The following is a 24,711-nucleotide window of genomic DNA, read 5'->3' as shown; positions in this document are numbered from 1 at the left end:
AGAAGACAGTTTTTTCAAGCACGTTTTATACTCAGACATTTTTGAATGCACAAAACACATTCCTCAATACACAAAACACATTTTTTTTGTACACAAAAACATGCTTTTGTACACAATATTTGCCAGTATTCGTACGCACAAATTTAACATCATAACGGAGGACCCCTTCCCCAAATTACTCCATTAAATTCAAGTTGGAAGATTACTAGCGTGGTCAAATGTTGGCACTGACTGGAAATATTTCACAAGTTACACATACAGTACATGCTGTAAAGCTATCAACTGTGTGCATGCATGCAGTATGTGTTTATGTATTTGTTTATTTTTATTATATGATGCCGCTTCATATGTTGGAGTAAGCGACACAATTTATACCATACCCTGTCTATATGGATAGGGATCGATACTTTAGACATGCTGTGTAGTACTCTTTCATTCCACTGAGGACAAATAGCACATAACAGCTACAAGTACTCTAAATCTGCCTCCACATAGTACGGTCTCATTTCATTTTATTTAGGAGCAGTCAATTTAAATCATCCTCAGTTTAATAACACAATTATGAGAAGTAATAGAGACGCAAAGAGTTTTGACTAAGTGTAAAAAAAAAAGATTTATTTTTATAGGATGTGTCAAGGCATAGAGCAGAACCCGATAAAAGATTCTCCTCCCAAAAGTCATGACACAGCAAATGAACTTTATCACAGTCATTACATCCTCAACCAGGACAATAAATTTTTCAATACATCTACAGTCAGTATGCAGTACAGTACTAGAGGGCGTATTGTGGGTCAAATGGCTTCTTGTAGATAGAGTGGTCAAGTAAACATTGCAAGTGTTTTTTTTCTCCAGTCAATATTTATTCAATCACAAAGTAATAAAAGACCAAAAATATTTGCAGATTGAGAAATGTGACACTCCATCTCCAACTTGACATATATGTATATATAATAAATGAATGTATCAAAGGAAGTCCTCCAGACATTCAGAGCACCAACACACATAATACTGGTTGCAGAGAAGCAAGGTTGTTTTGACTTATTTTTGCCTCGACATTTTTTGTTTGTTTGTGAATAAGTGATTTCTAATGCATTCACTTATTTCAAATAAAGGTTCAGTTCTGCGCTACAGCATAACAGACTCTCTAATCTGTTCGGGTATTTCAAATAAAGGCACGAGCATAACACACTGCTGTAAATCATCGTCAAATAGTAACGGGAAAACCCATGTCTTTATTTTATGGGCTTGACAGTGAAAGGGCAAAGGCACATTGATTTATAGTATATAGTATAAATAAAGTGATTCCCACCATTGTGTTCCACCACTGTCAACTCGTGAAAAGCATACATATTGTGTCTTGTGTGGCTTGTTGTGGAGGAAAATACTCTGCATCATATAGATGAAAACCAGCGGCTCTTCCACTAGAATGTTTTAAACAAAAGCAAAACAAAAATGAAGGGGGAAAAATTGTTTTAAAAAGTATAATTTAATGACAACAGTGGTTCAGAACATAAAACTGAAAACCTTTGAAAATGTCTGTCAGACGGGAGGTTCTTGAAAATGCCTGCATGACCATTGTGGTCGGTCAAACTGTTAAAATGGTCTTCTGCAACATGTGAAAATGCATGCGTACAGCATTTGCAAAGCATTTACATGGCAGAATGCAGAGATGTGTTTGCATGTGTGCCACTGACGAAAATGAGTTTCTCAACCCAACCCAGAGGAGAAAATTAAAAAGGCACTTTTGGGTAAGACTGGAAAGACAAGTTATCAGTTCACATGCGTGTGCTATATGACTGCTGTAATAGTGTTGGGGAGTACCTAGCAAATTACATGTGATGAATTTATCAAAATTATAATATTTACATTATTGTAATTACATTACAGGAGAATTAAAGTACAATTGCTTTTGGGAGGGAGAAAAAAATCATTGTAAAATCTCACATTTATTAAATACGGTACTTGTTTTCTCATGTCAACATTTTCCAGCCAAGGCCAATGCTTGTGATTTGCTTTCTTTGGATGCGTGCCATCCTACAGCTACACTAAATAGTCTTGTTATTGGTAGGACAATCATCAGCAACAATAGTGTAGGCCAACTATTTTGTTACAATGCAAAGAGTGTCAGCCAGAGTGATGGTGTTGTCGACGTAGACACAATCCATGAGTTCAAGAGACATCTTTGGGTACGTATCCTGCCAGCTTGTTTGTTTAGTCATGGAGGCAATCTTTAATTTTGATAGCATCTCAAAACAGAATGAAGGATAACCACATGGAACAGGTCCTGCTGCTTCGTTGTAATAAGTCAAGTCAAGTCAACTTTATTGTCAAATATGCTCTATGTGCAACATACAGCAGAGATGATATTTCTTTCCTCTCAACCACAGTGCAATCACAAGAGCAAGAAGAGCTGCTGCGGGTACCCATGCCGCCATCAACAGATGTCCACTGTAGTAACTGCTGTCCCTGAAAGGGTAAAGCAGCCCAACTCAATCCCTGATTGGATGTAAAAAGGTGTGTCCCAAGACGTTTCTACTGATTGTGCCTACCTCATAAGCCATGCCTGAATGTACCTCATGGCCAAAAAAAAAAACAAAAAAATGTGATGAAAATGTCCCATGTAGGAGTGTCGCATGTTGTGTTTTCAGCCTTGAAATAAAGCAGTCAACCCTACCGCCACAATGATTGTTCACAACATGCACCATGACAACACGCAGTGGGCCGACTTCAAAATTAAAGCCCAACCCAATTTTTAAGCACTTTCCCCATCTTAACTAATTACTACAAATGAAGCCATATGTATTAATTTGGCTATCTTTTCATTTGGATCCCTTTCAAAAAAATATATCTGGGTGTAATTCTATACCAAGATGAAATGCAACTTGCAATGACAATAAGCATGTTGCCAAATGAATATTTCATCACACAACTCCTGTACTCTATAGGTTGTGCAGATAAATGGTACCAAGTGAGAGTGATGAGTATACATGTTATACTGTAAATGGATACGCTTAATTTTCTTGTCTTCTTCTGATTACTTTTTTCGAGACAAGTTTATATAAAGATGCTCACACGGACACCGGAAGCACCGCTCACTAATACACCTGCTATGCTCATTAAAAATAATATCCTTTATTTTTTTTAAAGTATGTCTGATGTATCTAAGTATAATATAGTGTCCTGCATGAATTCTTTTTTTTTTAATTCCACAACATTATACGCTATAATGACAATATAATAGTGGATCCATGCACATACAATATTACCAGAGCAGAAGGAGTCAGATGATTTAAAGCTGCGACATTACTCGCATCTGGATTGCCCTTGAAAAATGTATGAGCAATGACAAGAAACATTACACACATTTAAAAAAAAAATGACATCAAGTCAAAAAATAATACAACTTGTAGGGGCTTAGTTTGGTTTAGATGGGAAATTTCTCATTCCGCTCTACCGTGATTTATTGATAGACAAGAACACGCTGTTGCTCGAGGCTTAGCATTTGAAATTGATCTTGATGTCAATAGGAAATGAAAAGCTTACAGCTATCTGCTGTCCTTCCATTGTATTTAAAATTAAAAACAAGGCCCTCAAGGATACCAATATTGGTCTGGTCCATAAGAGATACCGTGCTTTTTTAAACAATCACATTTCTCTCCTTGCAGACAGAAAACTGTGGTTCCCAAACTTGTTTTTGAGAGCCCCTCTTTTTTAGGACATGAAACTTGTGTAGTACTTCCCCAAATATTGGAAAACTGATGTGAAATTGAATGGGTTTTTGGGGGTTTTTTTTGGTTAATTTTTTTTACCTTATATTTGGAAGTTGATACAATTACTGAAGATTCCTTCACTGCCTTTACGGCTCCACTATGCCATTTGCTCCATATCTCTCTTGAAATTAAAAAGTGCAGCACAGTCAGTACATTGCTTCCCATCCATCCATTTTCTGATCGGCTTACCCTCACAAGGGTCGCCTGGCGTGCTGGAGACTATTCTACAGGGTTTGTACGGGAATTTTTTAAATTATGTTCTTAATTGTCCATAATTTTCAGGGAAATCTTCTAAAATCCATAAAAATCCATAAAAATTAACCTGCGGCGTTCATTTCATTTGTGTATGTCATTTTCTCCACCCTTCCAATTCATAGTTTTGTCGGAACATGCAGGACCTGGCACCCGCTCTGCTTTTTCGCCGTCTTCGATTAGTTCCGACGATGATCACGTGATCACTTCGGGTCATTCCGGGAAACAACAATAGATTGACGCCATCCTGGGGCAGTGAATGGATGGTTTGGTTGCCGGCTCGGCAAACAATTACCGTATTTTCTGGAAAAATCTATTCATCGAATTTATCGATCTCAACAAGTGACAGACAAATATGTAGCGACGCCACTCGAGCGAAGCGCGCCTCAGCAGTCGATCGTCCGCTGCTCTCTGCTGTGTGTGCGTCAGCTAAGCTAAGCTGTTGTTTCGGCTAGGCTAGCTTTTTGTTGTCGTAGATCAAAGCGTATTTGATTTATGACGTCGGTTGCTTGGTTGAAACCAAAAGACATGTGCGTGTGTACATGTTCACGCGGACGCACACACAGCAGAGAGCAGCAGACTTTCGACTGCTGAGGCGCGCTTCGCTCGAGTGGCGTCGCTACAAATATTCCGGGACAATGCTATTTTCCACCGGCGTGGCTGGAGGAGCCGGAGTTCCGTGTTTGGGTCGGAAAAATTGCTAGCGATTATACATCGGCCTACTGCCGAGTGTGCAAGATGGGCATCTCCGTGAGAGGTAAAACTTGTCATAGCACACAGCAAAACAGAAGAAAATTGATGGCCAAGAACTTGCAAAATAGATTGAGGAGAAAACTAAGTCACTGTCTGCTATTCCCTAATTGTCATATCAGTTTCATATTTGTCATTATAAAACATGTCTGATCATTGAAGGTGATATGAGGGAAAATAATTGGGTTGGACCATTTGGGATTTAGACTTCTGACATGCATTTCAGCTGTTCAGGTATACTGGATACTGCTAAGATGGGCAATCAGTACTACTGTTAGTGAAACCAGATTTTTCTAAACCCTGTCCAGGTGACCCATATGACCATTAGCTCTGTTCTTAGAGTTGTGTTTATTCGAAAATAAATTGAAGTTTTATATTTTTCTTTGTGTGTTTTATTTGAGAGTTAATTAAAAAGGTTTTTTTTTTCATTTTCCTACCTGTGATACTGGTAGCAAAGTGAAAATTTCACATACAGTATGTCAAATAAAGGGTTAAGTGATTGCCTCTAAAAATAAAGATGTGCCCTTCCTTTGGCAGCAATGATTTGAACACCAGCTCAGTGATATGTGGCTTTCTGTTCAGCTATTGCTGAGCGGGCATTAAATCCACCGTGAATCCCCCGCTGAATGGAGAAAAAGTCATTAAAAAATTGCTAAATTGGTCCACAAAAGTCATTAAAAGGTCCATAAATAAAAAGCAAATGGAAGAGTGGGAACCCTGTTCTAGCTGTCTTTGGGCAGTAGGCGGGGTACACCCTGAACTGGTTGCCAGCCAATTTCAGGGCACACATAGACGAACAACAATCCACGCTCACATTCACACCTAGGGACAATTTAGAGCGTTCCATTAACTTGCCACGCATGTTTTTGGAATGTGGGAGGAAACCGGAGTACCCGGAGAAAACCCACGCAGGCATGGGGAGAACATGCAAACTCCAAACAGAAGCCCGAAGCCGGAATCGAACCCTGCAACTCTGCACAGCGAGCCCACGCACGAACCAGTCATCACCAGCTCACCCTACATTGCTTCCCCAGAAACATAATTAATTGCTTTAGCATTAAAAGTGAAATACCAGTGTAAAGATGCTAAGTTACACTTTCCACAGCAATGGTCTATTCCCCACAGAGTGCAGTCACAAATGGTGCCATCCACGCATTCTACCCATTTCCATATCCTGTTCAGGGTTGCAGGGGCCTGGAGCTTCTCCCAGCCAACTACAATAGCAATGCCACTAAAATATCTACCGTACCTTTCTTCATCCATATATGGCAGTCGAAAAAATAGCCTTGGCGGAAGGGGTAACTGCTCCTACAATGCATTGCAGACCATATGAATGTCCCCGATTAATTTGGCTGGATGCATTCATCATTATGCAGTGATTCTCCACTGGCGGGTTGCAGACTGCTACAGAGTGTCACAGAGAACAATTTATAGATATATTTAGTCTCACAGATCATCGGAAATTGGCATTTTGTTTTTTCATGAAGCCATGATGCATCGTAACATTTATACCACAACCTTACTCTGGTAACTTGCACTGAATGAAATCAGTAAGGGATGTATGGTTGATTTGGGTTCTTACGTATTTTTACATTACCTTGCGCAACCGGAATATTGCAAATTTTCACGTTTTGAGAGGATTATTGACTGCATGATAATTTTACAGACACGCGCACCAATGTTTAATAAAGGGCAGTTTGCGCAGTTATGGGCGTGAAAACAGACGATCAGTTGATGTACGGAGATCAACTGCTGAAAGTGAGCCTCAAGGTCATTTCCATATTATCATCAGTCATGTTGGACCAGAATTTGGTCTAACTGTAATAATGCTGGAAGGGAAATGGCTGCCTCTTATAAATAACAGTCAAATAATACAGTCAAAAAGGAAGCACATTTCCCGATGTTGGGGTCTTTTGCTCTGTGAGTAAGTTCCAAAACTGTCCATGAGGCCTGGACTTCACCTCAATCTCAATTTCAGTTTGTAGCATCAAAATGCCATCCTCCACTCCACACCAGTTGAGATGAATCCATCCATCCATTTTCTAATCCGCTTATCCTCACAAGATTTGCGGGCGTGGTGGAGCCTGTCCTGGCAGTCTTCGGGGAGTAGTCGGTGAGGTACACCCTGAATTGGTTGCCAGCCAATCGCAGGGCACGCATAGACGAACAATCATTCACACTCACAATCACATGAGGGACAATTTAGAGTGCTCAAATAAACTGCCATGCATGTTTTTGGAATGGGGCTGGAAAAAGGAGTACCCGGAGAAAACCCACGCAGGCAAGGAGAGAGCACGCCAACTCCGCACATGAAGGCCCGAGCTGGAATCGAACCCCGCACCCCTTCACTGTTAGGTGGACGTGCTAACTAGTCAACCACTGGGCCGCCTTGAGATGAATCAGAGTTGCAATTTTTTATGCGACTAAATCAACGTCATCTTCCTGAAAAAGGGAGTAATGTATCCAACCGGTTAAAAGAAAAAAAGCGTTAAAAAAAGCGAGTGAGATTCTAGTTATTTCACCTTTTTCTTTTGAGATTGCCATTCAGAGGAAATTCTCGTGTCCTGCCTGTCGAAAACAGTGTGTAAATTCTTCTCTACATTTACCTGATTAGGCTAAGTGGGCAAATCAGGAACGTCCTTGAATTTTGCAGCTGCTGACGCTGTTGAACATGCGCGCTGAAAAGGTGGTGGATGGCGTTGTCTTATATGTCAATCGAGTGACAAAGGTTTTGTCAATCGAATGACAAAAGTTTTAGGGCTCTAATTTCATATGTATATATTCATGTGAAAGTGCTGGGGTATCCTGACTTTTGTACAGAGATGTCTTCAAGCGAGCTGTGAGTGTACAGACACTTAAAAGAGAACAAGATAAACCGCTTTGATTAGCAGTGAATCGTCTGTTTTCACGCCCATAACTGCGCAAACTGCCCTTTATTAAACATTGGTGCGCATGTCTGTAAAATTATCATGCAGTCAATAATCCTCTCAAAACGTGAACATTTGCAATATTCCGGTTGCGCAAGGTAATGTAAAAATACGTAAGAACCCAAATATGTTCATATTCTCATTTTTTAAAACTCAAATTTCTACTTTTCTATCCAGAATACCTCCATAGGAAGCACTTGTGTGGACAGTGTCTGGCAAATACACATTGGAAAATACACAAGCAGAGAAAAACATGGCGAAACTCATACACAGCACATAACCACACTTTTGAAGCGAGGAGGAAATGGACTAATTTATTAGTGTGGTGAAAGATTTGAATATCGTGGCTTTTTATTGACGGTGGAAAGTAAGAAGTGGAAATAATGTCTGTGTGTGTCATGAAGTGAGACTCCATTCAAATCTTGCTCGCAGTTTAAAAACTGCACAGTCTACCTTTTATGACCATGGGAAAAAGTGCATCTCAGGGTCACACCAGTTGAGAACCCCTTTTGTGATAATGGATAGTATCATTGATCACCAGTGAGAAAGACATAGGATGGTAAACTCTGTGTAATAGCATCTCCTTCCACAGCTCCACCAATGTTTTCATCACATTTAGATTTATGTCTGCATGTTGATGTTATTCTCCCCTGCAGTTCAATATCTGATTCATATGAAATTAGAAGCAGATGACTGCATTCCAACAAATAATTCTGCAGGCTGCAGACAGGACTGCAGCCATTGCCACACAGGTGAAAAACAGACATCGTTTATCAAGAGAAATGAAATTGAAAGAGAACCTGACTTCCCTGACAATAGAAAGTCAGTGACATTGAGTTGAGTGTATATGCACAGGAAATTGTTTCTCACCGTGAGGCTAAGAAGTGAAGCTGCATGTTTTGATAACTATGGTTGACAACGGAGGATTCAGCGGGCACCACTGAACTGTAAAATTGTTAGTTGAGAGGGCATTAGTAAACTTCAATGAATAGTGCAGAAGAGAGGACACAGCGACAACTGAGATGGGCTTCTTTGGCAGCCGATTTATTTCTTAACTATGCTGTCTTTCTATGGTTTTTGTACACATGCCACGACCATATCAAGAAACTGTCAGTTTCAAAGACAACTGACAGTCTACTGACAATCATGACACTTTGAAATTTTCCAAGATGGCGTTGGTTGCAAGATTATAGATGTGACTGTAATGATTCTATTTAGTTTCCTCCATGTTCCTTTTTTGTCTCCACTTGTTCTTGTCATCCGGGTTCCTCGGGTCAACCAATCAGCTCCCTCAGCCCTTTGTCTCGTCCAGGTGTCCCTAGTTGTCTCGTCAGTTTGCTTGTACCGTAATTTCCGGACGAAAAGCCGCGACCTTTGTCACACCCTTTCTACTCTGCTCCTGTTTAAAGATTTTTCCAACGGCCACCAGGGAGCGTCCGAGCAGAAAAGGCAACAGTGAGGCGCTATCATGTATCACAGTGAAAACGACCGGGCATGAGAGGGCGCACTTCACCTGTGTTTTGAGCCTGACTGCAATCCGAAAGCCGTGTGGCTGAGTCTACAACAGACGTGACCTAACACAAAATAATTTTTATGAAGGCGTTATTCCCGACTGAACAGACAATGTACAGCATTAATAAAATAAAAGACTGAGGTATGTCAAATGGGACTAACAAATAGAAAGTATCCAAAAATAGACAACAGAAGTGGCTTGTGAGCACTTTCCGACATATTGTATGTACCGAAACACGTGGAAAACAACTAATCTCCCCTGCTTCACGGCTGTTCATGCGACCCCGTTCAAACTCCCAAACGATGATATTTTACTCTTCATATCAGCCGAGTTACAATGCCGACTTCAGATACATTAGCTTTGAATAAGGACAGTTCAGCGTTCATCTCACTTCACTTCGTAGTCCAAGTCTCAGGAGATTTCCCACGAGATTATCCAACACTCCTTTTAAAGTGACAATGCTCCATTTATTAAAACGGGGCAGCATTCAACAGTCATCGTATTGTTCACCTGGTTACATACAGTATGCCAAAGAAAAACGTCACGAAAGACATTGTTGTGAAAGTTGACATGAAAGCCTGGATGGTAGAAAGCCTAATGAAGGAATGGTTGACCGAGTATTACGGCAAGGATTTTTTTTCTTTTTAAAACAAGGCATTACTCGACAGGGAACTGTGCCTTTTTTTAAAAAACATTTTTTAACCAGCCGTGTGAGTGTGACATTCAGGCATTATTTGGAAAGAAAAGTTAAGGTATGTTATTAAACATTGATACATGTTTCTGTGTACCGTCTTTCTTTGCAAATATGTTACAATATGGGCACCTGCGGCTTACAGACAGGTGCGGCTTGTATGTGTACAAAATGGCTTTTCCTTTTAAAATGTAGTGGGTGCGGCTTATAATCAGGTGCGGTCTATAGTCCGGAAATTAGTTCCCTGGTTTCTGTCAGTCTTTGTCGGATTGTTGTTGCTGTCATGGGTCTTTGTTTGTTTGTTAGTTTGGTTGGTTGGTTGGTTGGTTGTTTCCAGGACAATTGTTTTTGTTCATACATTTTGTTCAGTACTCCCTGGTTCTTCTGCTTTTTGAGTTCTCTACCATCACCCGCTTCATGGCAATGACAAGAAAGTGCTGCCATTATTAATTGTTGTTCAGAGTAACACAACGGCATCGTGAATGCGCTGTCCAGCGCACTATGTTTTTCTGACCTTTGGGTGGATATCCTTGAAATCTTCCCTGAATCTTTGAACTTTGAAAAATGATTGACTGAGATTTAACAAAAAAGGAAAATCTGTTGTGATCCATCTCCAAGTGTCTGAGCCAACTGTCAAATGAGTAAAGTTGATGTACGGCTCTGACATTTTTTTTTTTTGCAATGCTTCCCTCCTCTACCAAAAAAGCTGATCTCAGTAATATAGTCTACAGGACATCACGTGCTTTACAAGTGGGTCCAAACCACTGTTATTAGAGTACATGTTACCGTACATATAGTATTTTCAGAAAAGAATCAAAAAAACACATTCAACTTAAAATAGAGAATATCGTTTTGGGGAGCGGTATAACATTTTCATGCAGAAAGTAAAGTCGCTAATTTAAAATATAGTAATAAATTCCCAACAAATTGGACTCGGACACCTTGCCCATGTTATCGGTCACATCTGGCTCTTTGTTTTGGGTTTTTTTTTTGTCGAACAGATGTCGTTTTGATTCCACCTTAAAGGGACTCGATAGTATTCTTGCATATATGCTGAACAGGACCCCTTTGAACTCATTATTGATTAATTGAAACAAACGTTCCAATTCCTTTAATCATTTCTAGCAAAGAATCAGCAGCTTCTGATGTGTCAAATGGTTCAAAAAAAAAGAAAAAACCCCAAAGCATTTGAAAAATCATCACACAAACTGATCAAATTTCAAAATAATAAATTGAAACGGGTGCATTTTTTTTTCTTTTTTAACCAAGAGAGTTGGGGCTTATGCCAGCTGACTTTAGGAAAGAGGTGGGGTATGACAAGCAATGGTTGCCAGTAGAGCTGTGTGATATGACAATATAAATTGCAAAGATGGGAGAAAAGATTCTAACATGTCACTTTTCTCTTATCGTCTCTTTTGTCATTTGCCATGCAGTGGACTGCGCGTAACCAAAACGTCAAAGGAAGGCAGAATTTGATGGACAAAAGCTTTCAATTGCCACACAGCTGCCACTACGTGGCAGACTGAACAACAACACAGGAAAGTGAATCGTCCTACATAACAAACGCATGGTGCAAAATTAAATCTCAGAGTCAGTGAAAATGAATAGATAACAAGGTGAGTGAATGCAAACAACTACTACTGATTCGGGAAAGAATAAACAAAAAACACTAAACTCATAATTATTAACTACCCCCCCCCCCCCAAAAAAGGCCTCAAGGGATGCTGGGTACGCTTTCAAACTACTCAAGCATAACAGTATTTGAGCCAAATCAAAACACAAAGCATAATAAAACTGAGAATAACTGATTTCTAAGTTTTTCCGATAATTGAGCGATAGAGACCATCCCAAAAAGTTTAGCCTGTGCTGCTTATGTCACCTGCAGCAGGGTAGTCTGCAGGTCAGGGCCACATAAGATAGCTATAGCAAGTTCAGCGACAAGCATCGGATGGCTACTACTGCCTGCTAAACACATTGCTGCTCCTAAAACCAATAATCACAGCCACCACAGGGGTGAAGAAGATCAACTTCTTACAAGTATTGTTCTCACAAAGGGATTACGAGGAGTAATTAACAGAGGGAAATACGGAAAAGCCATGCTAATTCAGGCCTGAGGATTTCACGGTAACGATCGTTTCCGGTAATGCGTCGTTTCGGTGGGATAATTTTTACGGTAACGAAAAATCGTCTCCCATAAAAATCACCACTCACTAGTTGATTGTACTCAATCGGATCTCTCCTGTGTGATCAACGCAATTTCACTGTGTTTGTATGTGTGTTTATGGTGTGATATGTGAGTGTTTTTCATCTAATCTACTTTTGTGTTTTGTTTTTTTTCCGGGGTGGAGGGCGGAACAGATAACGTTATGTGCGAATGCGGGTTGCTAGTTTAGTCTGCACGCTGAGAAAGCGCATGGATGACCATGTGAGATGGTGGCGACAAAAACAGAGGAAGGTGTATTACTTACGGGATGGGAATGCCAGTCAATTTTTTTTTATTCAAAACATCAGAAGAAGGGTGTATCACTAAGCTCATGTGTGATGTATGCACAAAACACAAAAGAGGAATTCGATGGCAGGCACGATTCCAAGGCAAGTATTGAAGTTGGCCATTAGATCTAAAGGCTAATCGCTATGAAAAATATCAGTCTTAGTTATTCTATCATTTACTAGTTGTAAACATGGTAACTTTATGAATAAAACATTCATCACAAAGTGTAATAATCCTAATATTAACTGTCAGTGTTGTGTACACATATCCTCCTAACTACCAGTAGTTCAAATTTGTCCTCTGTAGAGGACATTTGTGAACCTAAATATCTCCCACCCAGTGCATCCAATCGCATTAACTCCTTTTGTTACTCTAAAGAGGACATTTAGTGCTTTCCAATGATACCAAATTTGTAGGGGTTAGAAAAAGTAAGAACATGGCTTCCCTCAGTGCAAGCACTTTTTATGGGAAGAGGCAAAGTAATACTTTTTATCAAACACATTTTGTCTTGAAATGCTGTTGGCATTTTATTTATAAGACTCTTATGGACACGTAAAGTGTTGTTTGAGTTGTTTTAAGTGTATTTGAGCCTGTTTAAAAAATGTAGTGGGATTTCAAAAATTTCTTTTGCAGTAGTCCTATTACTTCACATAGATTGGACAACATTTTTTCCCCTGGGAGTCAGGAGGATATGTGTTACCGATGGCCATAGTATTTCATAGTAATTAATATATTAATGATTACCAATAAATTAATCTTTGCAGTGTGAGAGTGGAAAAAATACTCTGATTTTGTGGTCTGCTGTATTCATGATGCCAAATGAGTACAATAAAAGTGTTAAACAACATATTTTGATCCATTTATTTTATTGAATAAACCTGGAGTACACAGCTGCTGATGGAATGGTCATTGTTAATGCATAGTTTTCAAACATTTACCCTTTAAATATTTACTTTTGAATATGACAATTCTTGATTATGAATATCAGTCAACATAGAAAAATGGGTTCCCATGATGAACGTTTACAGAACCCAAAATTAGTTACCGTGGTTTCCCATTGGGTAATCCAACGGAATCAAAAAACGGTTTCTGTGAAATTCTGAAATCCTCAGGCCCGTAATTGCTAAAATCCTAATCCTAATGCTACCTTTAAAGACTGGAATCAAAAGTGCTTGGGTGACTGAGTATACTTCAGAGAGGTCTCACTGGAACCGCATTAAAGTGCAGCGTATCCAACTTTGATCAGCAAAATAGCAGGCAATTTAATAAGTGTCTGGAGATAAAATTTTACAAAATAATGCTTCACACTCAGCTAAACAGGAAATCTTACTACATCCCGTACGTTAACCTTGGAGGAGTGGCCGAGAAGATTAGAAGTATATTAATATTGGGCATAAGCGATTCACAAAAAGGATGGATATAGTATATTATCGTATATTTGACAATACGGTCTTAAATTTTGATTTTGATTTTTGAGATCTGCACATTAAATGTTTTCAAAATGAATATTTTTAATTCATTTCTGTCAGAAACTTTATGCCTCTCAATTAGATTGATATCTACATTTGTACATAAACATGTAGACTACTTTGTTTCTGGTTAAATTTGATACTGGGTGTTTATCTCATTTGAGATAAACAGGCCTGTTTAATGTCACTTCAAAATAAAGTGAGAAAAGGTAAGCGGCCGTGGTGTGTTGTAAATTTTTTTTTTTTTTACAGAGTAACTGAAAAGAATTTGTGGTATGTCGTTATCATGATATAAAATAGCCAATATTGTGATCGAAGACCTTTTTATCCATATCGTGCTGTTTGGCAGTCAAATGCGGAGCTCATAAAAACAGACCACATTGTCGCCCACATTCACACTTGGGAGATAAAGAGAACATGGAAATCCACAGAAAGGCCTGAGCCAAGATGCATGCAAAAATGATTTGCAAATGTGTTCCTCATTTCCAGGTTCAGCTGTAACTCAGTGCTCGGGGACTTTTCCACGGGTCGATTAATTGATTTTTTTATTTTTATTTTTGGTCTGACTTTTCTCAGCTTAAGTGATGATTGACTCCATGTCAGCCTCACGTCAAACACTTTCCTCTGCATTCTATTTGTCTCTGGTCGATATCATGTCATGGGCTGTCGGGCATGTCATATGTGGTTACGAATATGCCCCCTGTCTTTCATTCTCATAGCATCCATTATTGGACTTGTTAATTATGGGGTTTTTCCCCATCCTGCTTTACAATATCTCTATTTACCTTGATTTGGAAATATTTTTTTTAGATTTTCCTGCTTATCATCCTGTCATTGCCTGCATCTATGCACTTGCATCCACCTGCCTTTTTGTGTCGACTCTGTCAGAATATGTTGAAATCGCATGTCTTAGTTGGGCCACACTCAAACCCGCCCCCAGACTTCAGCCCGGCTCAAAGCGTTGTCTGCAGCAGAAATAGAAAGGAAAAGGAAATTGATCCTCATTTCAGGTCAAAAGTGTTTGTGGCTCCCGTGCTTTCTTTAAAGAAAGGGGTTCAAATGCCTCTTTTGTTACCCACCCCAGTGCACTCTGTCCCTCGTCACTTGCCATACTGTGATTGTGCCAGGGAGCCTTACATGGATAACCTTTGAAATTTAACCGTATGTTAAGAAACTGCAATAAATCGTCACCCTCATTTTTATTGACATCTCTACTTATCCTAACCTCAATCTGTGAACATGTTAAAATGATTGCCTTCATATTCCAATTTACGGCATTACGTTTTCTCTCCAAGGAAGCGCTTACAACTGAGCCTTGTGTTGTTTAATGAGGAAAAACAACTTGTCCATATCGTGGGGCGATCTTTGTGATATTTTCAGCAGCTTATTCGTGACAGCTTATTGCCGTTTTATGACAGCAATGTAAACCTTTTTGTGCTTATGTTAAGGGGCGGCCCGGTAGTCCAGTGGTTAGCACGTCGACTTCACAGTGCAATTCCAACTCCGGACTCCCTGTGTGGAGTTTGCATGTTCTCCCCGGGCCTGCGTGGGGTTTCTCCGGGTACTCCGGTTTCCTCCCGCATTCCAAAAACATGCATGGCAGGCTGATTGAACACTCTAAATTGTCCCTAGGTGTGAGTGTGGGCGTGGATGGTTGTTCGTCTCTGTGTGCCCTGCGATTGGCTGGCAACCGATTCAGGGTGTCCCCCGCCTACTGCCCGAAGACGGCTGGGATAGGCTCCAGCACCCCCCGTGACCGAGTGAGGAGAAAGCGGTTCAGAAAATGAATGAATGAATGCTTATGTTAAGTAAGACTGACTGACCCATGTGCCAGTCTGCCACAGTGTCATGAGCTTTTGTTATTTATAAAGATGTACATTACACAATGCCACACAAAAAACTTGCAAGTGAAATGTGCGAGACTCTCACACACCAAATTTGACATATTTGTCGCGTAAAAGTCTTTGCCACCGATAATATTATTTTCAGAAAGGCCATGATAGCCTGTTGCAGAGAGGGCTGGCCATCAATCAGACCAAATCACACCATTATTTCTTTACATTTTTAATGTTTTAGTGATAAACAACTCAACGTAAGTATTTCACAACCAAGGTTGTCGAAAACGAATGAAAAAACAAAAACTAAATTTAAAAAAACATTTTCATGAAGGATATGAAAATGCTTTTTACAACAAAGACTAACTGAAACGACACCTTTGTAAACCTAACAAAATAATAGTAAAAATGTCCTTTGTTTGTGTCTTTGTCAATTAATATCGTATATGAGCTTTCAGGGTTTATTTTAAATGTATTTGGCATGACTGTACTTCCATAGCTATAGAAGAACCACAGTCAAAGATTTCAGAATTGTAGTTTACTTTCCCTTGTTGCATAATACTGAGAGACCTCTTGTTTTTAATCTCGCACTTGACAAATACAGGCCGATACAGCCTCTTATGGCCCGTCCATAGGGACGGTCTGGCCTCACTTCAATTTGCTCGCTTTGACTCTGTCGCAAGCACTTCACTTGTTCATTGTGAGTTGGGAAATTGTATATTATTGGAAAATGTTTTGAGCGAATGTGAGCTTTTGAACAAAAAAAAAAAAACGGAATTCGTTCAGTAGATTGGTTTAAAATTAGACTCAGTAGAACCAACATACAGTGCTCAACATCAATAACTCGACGCCCCTTGAAATGATATTAGTGTCATTACATTCTTTATTTCCTCTAGAATGTTGTTTTGCTTGACTTTCATCAGTCCATACCCACTTCTGGAATATCCATCCATCCATCCATTTTCCGAACCGCTTAATCCTCACTAGGGTCGCGGGGGGAGCTGGAGCCCTTCCCAGCCGTCATCGGGCAGTAGGCGGGGGACACCCTGAACCGGTTGCCAGCCAATCGCAGGGCACACAGAGACGAACAACCATGCGCGCTCACACACACACCTAGGGACAATTCAGTGTGTTCAATCAGCCTGATGCATGTTTTTGGAACGTGGGAGGAAACCGGAGCACCCGGAGAAAACCCACGCAGGCCCGGGGAGAACATGCAAACTCCACACAGGGAGGCCGGAGCTGGAAATGAACCCGGTACCTCTGCACTGTGAAGTCGACGCGCTAACCACTGGACTACCGGGCCGCTTCTGGAATATCCATCCATTAAAATAATGTTGCCCATGAGAAAATTTAACGGTGTCAATTTCGAGATTGTACAGGTATCTCACGTCAATGCAAAATTGGAAAAAGGCTAAGGTTGCTTCTTTCTTTACTTCTCCCTTCCTTTTGGGCCCAAAATCAGATAAGTGCTAAATGACAAAAAGGCAAAGAGTGAGACGGCGCCAAGCTTGTTCGGACCACAAGGTCACTCGCAGAGACCAACAAATGAGTCGGCTTTTATGACACCCGGGCTTGCAAAGAGGCAGTTACACAATGTCATACTTGTCAATGTCAAAGGAGTCCTTTTATTCGGCCCGGTTTTCTTACATTTACATTTCTTACAGTGGATTTTAACAATCCGGAACGAACAATGCAGAATAAATGGGTGTTCCATGCTCCGTTCATATTGGCTACTGTATGTGGTGTCATCTCTTTAGGCAACCAAATTACCAACTACAAATACTTGACTTAGGGCCACCAACTTAAGACTTTTTAAGATTTATGTGCCATCACTTGGTCCTTTTTTTTTTTTTTTTTTTTTTGCAAGCCAAAATTTGATTTATTCGAGAGCTTTAGTTGAAACACAAAAATGAAAACACTCACAAGGAGCATTGAGGAGATATACTGTGTGTAAAATAACCAACCGGCACTGGAGTCAGAGCTCCACACATCATTCACTAGCCCACACCCCCACTTAAAGGGACATGCATACACTCGTACACTACTGTATGTGTGGGATTTATTCAAGTAAATTTACCAAACTTATAATGCCAGTGCAATAACATAGCCAGTGTTAAACATTTTGTCGAATAGATGGCTTGGCAGAGCAAATGAAGGGTCGAGAACAAGAGTGTTCAAAATGGTGTCCATGGCTGAGCTGTAGCTTGGGGTCCAAAGAAATAATAGGCAAGTAATTATGTCCCATCAGTTTTGTGCACAATATGGGTGCACGAATAAAACAAATACTAAGCCCACTGCTACTACCTTTAGCTTTGGAGCAGTTGAAAGCTTTTTTCTCTTCATGCCATGTTGACAACATCAGAGCCAAAGTATGCCATTCTGTTGAGGCAATATTTTACTGACACCACGATCTTGCACGCGCTACGAGACAAAAAAAACCTGTCTCTGCACTCAGTGAGGAAAGATTTTTGGTGTTTGTTTTAAATTTCATCTGAATATTTCTCTTTGTCCATAACAGCATGATTTTGATTGAAAATCTATTTATGATGAATAAAGGCAGCTACAGTATTTCTTCCTTTTATGATCCAGGTCTAGCACATTTTTTGTTGTTGTTTATTTTTTTTACAAGCTGGAAAACTTTTTTTCTAATTGATGCATCTCTTCCATTGTTCATTCATTCATTCATTTTCCGAACCGCTTTTATCCTCACTAAGGTCGCGGGGGGTGCTGGAGTCTATCCCAGCTGTCTTAGGGCAGCAGGCGGGGGACACCCTGAACCGGCTGCCAGCCAATCGCAGGGCACACAGAGACGAACAACCATTCACACTCACACCTAGGGACAATTCAGTGTGTTCAATCAGCCTGCCATACATGTTTTTTGGAATGCGGGAGGAAACCGGAGTACCCGGAGAAAACCCATGCAGGCCCGGGGAGAAAATGCAAACTCCACACAGGGGGGCCAGAGCTGGAATTGAACCCACAACCTCTGCACTGTGAGGTCGACGCGCTAACCACTGGACCACCATCGTGAAAAGCGGCCACTGGTTAAAAGAGATGATCAAGGTGCAAGTCTCAACTGTAACCACAGAAATTGTGACATTTTTCGCCTTAAGCGTTCTTGATTTGTTGGTTAAAGACGAAGCAGTTTTAAGTCATGAAATGAGAATCTGCTGTAATTCTTAACCTTGTTCGATCGAACCCTAGGGGTTCGGTGAATCAGTCGCAGGTGTTCGACAGAGCCTCTGCCATGAAGGATAAGACACATCTGACTCAACGTATCAATTAATTATGACACACCCGCTTGGCCATCACTGGCTGGTTCATTTTGTGCACAATTAAAAAATGTATACTTTAAACTGATACTAATTCTGTTTACTGTTTCAGTTTTTAATAAATATACTTTTTTCTGTCTTGAATTTGTAAAAAAATCATATTTTTATTTTTGCAGTAATGAAGAGTTCGGTGAATGTGCATATGAACTGGTTGGGTTCAGTACCTCTAACAACTCAACTCAACTGTATTTATAGAGCACTTTCAAACAGCCATCGCTGCATACAAAGTGCTGTACATGGAGCAAGGTTAAGACCCACTGTTCTGTACGTAACCTCGGCAACCTAAGCAGAGGTATTGCTTCGTCTTTGGTTTGCAGATGGGAAAAGAGGTAACCCTGAAATATTCCTCTTTACATATTTAGGGACCCTTCAACGCGTTTCCTTTTTGTTATTCCTTCAGCATGGCCATGCAACTTTGATGAGGAGCCCTGTTAAGAGCCTGTCATCAAGTTATGTATACAGACTGTGGGTTGACAGAGGCTGGGATAGAAATAGCTTTGGCTCGGATCAGCCATGAACACAAACATGATGCAAGCTCCCTGCAAAAATAGTTATTAAATCATTTTACCGATGCATCGTGAAGGCTGTTTTTCGATCTGTGTGGTTAAAAATTGTGAGAAGAGACTAACTAGAAAACAACACATTTCCATGGCAAGCTATGGAAAGTGATTCCACCCAAAATCATTTCTTTGGCCAAGGCCAACCAATTTGTAATGCACAGTGTTATTGTGATTTAAAGGGCACATTGTTGCGATTGATGCCTTTAAATTTAAAACCAGTTTGTCATGGGTTATTTTCGTTGTTGGGGGTCTATTTTTCTTTCACGTTTCTGAACAGCAAAACAAATTTGCTCAAATGCACCACTATTGGACATTACTGTTAAGTTTCGTTCAACTGTGATTATTATTATTGATTTATTCTACCACCGACATAACTTTAAATATTATGCTTGTTTCAAGTATTTTCAATACCGCAGGGTGCTGTAGCCAATCCCAGCTGTGACTTCGTGCGAAAGAAAGAAATTACATTTGGACCAATGGCGTTTTGATAAATGATCAATAATTTAAAGTTGATTTGGTGTGCCCGGTAGATGAAATGTGCAACAGACATCTGCAAGCCTCTGACTTAAATGTTTGCTACTTCAACAAGCACCATTAAGGGCATCACTATAACGGTGAGCATACAGCCGCATCCCTGAGCAAGTCAACACTGCTCCTGGGTAATATCGCATGCAATCTTCTGAAATGGCCAATAGGTTGTGTTCAGTGAGCATTACGTATATAGTAGTGAAAAGAAATTCAATTCCATCTCATTCAGCCAAAGAAACATCACAAGGAAGAGGGTTGGATTTCTTCGAAGGAAAAAAAAGGCTCCAAAGCTCAATTAAATTCAGAGCACCCAAGACATACTTGTCTACCTCTCAGAGGAAATACTATGGTGAAAGATATGAGCGCGCAGTCATTTCTAAAATTAGGGAATGGCACATTGACCAAAGTTAGGAATACCTGAAGGGACAGTGACAGCACTTAGACAAAGCAAACCATAAATTAACGGTGGCACATTGAGGAGTTTTGTGACAAAACAAGTATATAATTACCTAGATGCACTTTCGAGCCCTGACATCAAACCCGATTTCTTGTCATACAACAAGTAAATAAGAGTGGAGAATTACACCTGAGTAGAGGTACAGTAAAGATGACAGTTTAACCTTCTACTGAGAGTCCATTCAGTGCTTTTGGACGATGACTGCCGAGCACAAACTACGTTTGGAAGCTGCTGTGCATATACTAAACCTCGAACCCCGTCTGAAGTGATTTTCCTGGTATGTTCCCTCCCAAGGTGTCGGAGGGCAGCTGACAGGAGGCAACGGCTGAATTACAATGCGTCCTGCGCAGTCTCCCCTCCAGTGCCCCTCAGCCCCGATCAGCACAGTGCACGGACCCCCTTGCTTTTATCATTTCATGTTCCTCACTTGCGACAGTTTTACAGCGAGCTCCCCGCTCAGCTGGCGAAGGCGTTTCAAATGCGGAGATGCGTGAGCCTAATTAAAGGATCCTGACCCGTGCTTCAAGATATTGACGTTGGATGGAGATTGAATGTTAAACGGTAAAATGGTGTTTTCCGTGCAGTCTGCGTCCGCAAAACACGACTGAGTAAAGCTACATGATACGAGGTCGGGTGTTTAAAGTGCTAAAATTAGAGGGGTGCGCTCCAAATAAATACCACTTGCCCACCTCATCCTGCTGCGGTTGATTCTGCCTCTGATTCGGTTGTTCCTTGGTAGCTGTCATGGCAAAGTCCTCCGGATAAGTCCCGATTTATCGCTGCAGGCAAACGTCCGGTTGCTTGGATTCCGAGCAAAAGAGGAATGGGCTCGCCTCCTCATCAACTGGATGGTTAGATTTGCGAATGCTGAGGGGTTATTTCGTCACCAGCGAATCGTGTGGGGCGCTGGAGAGAGCATCTGTGGAGGAGCCCACGCCGCCCGCACTCTCACATCAGCCTCTTCTGAAAGGGGGGGGGGGGGGGGGGGAGTTTTGGACACGCTCATCACCGAATCAAACAAAGCCAGTGTGAAAAACATTTTAGCTTTTGGGACGTTTCATAAGTTTACTCAGGGGTGCGTCTGCTTCTTGGAGAAGATAGAAGAGCAAAGGGAAGATTGGCCACGAGTTGGAACGGAATTAGCATTGTCATTTTAAAACGACCAGGGTCACCAACGGTGGAGTAGCCCGCTGAACTGTTCTCAAAATGGCTCACAGTCACCGGTGATGGGGCATTGAGATTTCCTGTGATTTTTTTTTTCTTTGTAGAAGCGATCATTTTAAAGATGTGAATACTGGCAGAGATATATAGAAATTAAGTGTTGCATATTGATATTTATATTTCCTAATTATTGTGAAAAATAATGATCACTGTCATCATCTAAATCAGCCGTTCCCAACCGCCGTGTCGCGGACCGGTACCGGTCCGCAGGTCATTTGGTGCCGTGCCGCACAGAAAGAATAAATAACTTCCACTCCTTCCGTTTTATTCATTTTGGAATATGGAAGATGTTTTATTTTGAAAAAAATACCGGATTCTATGTTATATCATTCTCCAGTATGTCACTCTTAACACAGGTGAATGTGCGATTCACGGTCACGTGACAGGTTACCGCATAAAAAAACAAACAAACGTCTTTGAAAAGTTTTTTGGGGAAGGGGAAAAGGCCCAGCCAGGACACGGAAGAGGAGCCTACGACTTTCAAGAAAGACAAGGCTACATTTAATAGACAGTATCAGGAGTCCTATTTCATATACGGCTTTATCTCAACGGGAGATTCACACGCACCAAGCCTACTCTGCATCATAATAAGCGGTGATGGTGAATCGTATTTTTCATACACTTTTTATTTGTGTAAGCTTTTGTTAAATTGTTCATTATTATCATTTTATATTCGAGCATTATATTCTTTTATGTTACAGTTACCTAAATTATATTCTGTTGAATAATTGCTGAAATATTCTTAGGTTGCTTGCATCTGATTGGCGAAGAAAAGCAGCAAGTGTTTTTCGTTACCGGAAGGAGGTCTGTTCGTTCGAGAGTTACGGAGCAGATGTTGGAAAATAAAAAAAGCTGTGTTCAAACGAAGTCCATCTTTCCTTATTGCCCATTCCGAACGTAGAGCCATCCATCCAAAACCTACAAACCCCTCAACTCACATTTGCAACGTATCTTATTTTGAAGGCGTGTTTCAACGTTACCATAGCAACCAGAGAATGTTGCAGCCAGATAGGACGTTCCTTGTGTCATGATTCGTGTTTATTATTATGTTTCGAAAATACCACACTTTTCATGCAGGTCACATCATATTATATTGTTGTATCTATCCGGCCTTAAAGGCCGGTCCCTGAAAATATTGTCTGACATGAAACCGGTCCATGGGGCAAAAAAGGTTGGGCACCTTTCATCTAAATGATTATCATTAGTTGATAATATTAGCATAGAATTATAATAATTTTAAAGGTGGTTTGAGCAATTGTGTTATTTCAGAAGTGTGTATGAAACTGATGGCTCGTTACAGTAATCATTACTCAAGGTGTAACAAAAATGTTGGTGACCCGTGCGGCTTAGACGAATACAAAATAGGCGTTTGGCTAAAGAGTATACACAAGAACAAGACAACAGATTTGAGAGCTACCGTAATTGTTTGAACATATAAAATAATGTTGGCAAACAGGCTTCTTGTTCTGGTTGAAACATTTGACATTATATTCAAAAATTATCTTAATAAAGAGCTTTAAATTTGGACATGCAAACTCCACACAGGAAGGCTGGGGCAGGAATCAAACCCCTGACCTATATCCGTGAATGTCCTTCTCAATTGTTTTTTTTTTTTTTTTGTCTTCGGATGAAAGTGATTTTGGTCAAATATGTGAATCAACTATGTTGTGACCCTCACCTTGAACCATCCAAAGTTGGGAGGGAAAGTGGTGATGTTCAAGTTGGCCAACCTGTATTTTGCCTTTCTTTTGCTTAATTTGTTGTATGCCCTTTACTTTGACGACCCAATGTGCTTGAAAAACACTTTTATCTTAATTCAGAAGGCAAAGCTCAAGCTCGTACCAAAAATTCAAATAATTTTACCATGTACATGACAAACTATGGGCAGGACGATCAATTCCAAGTGCCTGGTCGAGCAGCATGCATTGCTTTAAGATCTATTCGTGTCAGATGGTGTTTGTTTTACTGGTTAGGCAACAAGGGATCTTGAAAGTTAAGCTAGACATCTAGAAATGTCTGCGATGTGAAGTATGTATGTGAGTTTTGGAGTCTGACTGTTATTTTTTTGGAAATTTGATTTATTTCTTTTTCTTGATCAAGAGGGCCTAGAAATTAACTATTGACCCCCTGATGTGTAACATGTTGATGATTAAATGTTTATTTCTCCCAGAAATGTCTAAGGCTAAAAATGCCTTACAGCACCAGAAATGTGACAGCTACTTTAAAGGATGTATTCCCTATTTTGAAACATAGGCCCCATTTTCAGTCATAAAGAAATGACACATTTGGAAGGTCTTTCTGTCGTAGTTTATACGGGCTTATCAGTGCATTGACATCAATGCACGGTGCCCACCAGGGGCCTGGGTGCAAAAAGACGGGTTTGTCTGGATCCCCATAGAATTGGGACTTCCCTCCTGGTTGGAGCTACTTTAGCTCGTCTTAAATTGGAATTAGTGGGCAAAAATTTGAAATAAGAAAAATGCGGGGGGGGGGGGGGGGGTGACCAAACATTGTATGGACTTTATGTTTAATCTTAGGTCCAAAATACTCAAGTTTATCCTTTCAAGGCTTTTTTTGTAAGATGGCTGTGTTCGAACATAAATCTGTTAGTTTGTTTTATTTGTGGGAAAAGAAAAATGTACAGTATGTTAATAAATTTTCCATCCATTATCCAAACTATCCTATCCTATCCTATCCTATCCTATCCTCACAAGCATTGCGGGTGTGCTAGCGTTATTTCAGCTCTCTTCGGATGGTAGGCAGGGTACACCCCGAGCTGGTCATCAGTCAAGAAACATTCATGATCACCATCACACCGAGCCAAACTCCACACAGGAAGGCCAGAAGCTTCTAATGACAAGGTTCAGCAACGAACCAGATGGTATGCGGATCCCTCAAACACAGACTGAAAT

General features: G+C 40.4%; 1 protein-coding gene across 2 annotated transcripts in view; it reads right to left on the bottom strand.

The window, feature by feature from the left end:
* The window catches only part of dpp10 (dipeptidyl-peptidase 10 (non-functional)), a 207,589-nt gene that overhangs the window by 116,266 nt on the left and 66,612 nt on the right, over positions 1 to 24,711 (bottom strand). The window contains exon 1 of one of the 2 annotated variants that reach the window (XM_086122928.1): positions 21,268 to 21,510. The exons of the other annotated variant lie outside the window; for it this stretch is intronic. Coding sequence (XP_085979054.1) covers positions 21,268 to 21,324 — 57 coding nt within the window. The 5' untranslated portion in view covers positions 21,325 to 21,510. Of the gene's footprint in view, positions 1 to 21,267; positions 21,511 to 24,711 lie in introns of those variants that run through there. 2 annotated transcript variants of the gene reach the window in all.

This window comes from Hippocampus guttulatus, chromosome 11, assembly GCF_054856545.1.
Source record: "Hippocampus guttulatus isolate MCC_2025c chromosome 11, RoL_Hgut_1.0, whole genome shotgun sequence".
NCBI lineage: Eukaryota > Metazoa > Chordata > Actinopteri > Syngnathiformes > Syngnathidae > Hippocampus > Hippocampus guttulatus.
This window is presented reverse-complemented; position numbering and strand designations above follow the sequence as displayed.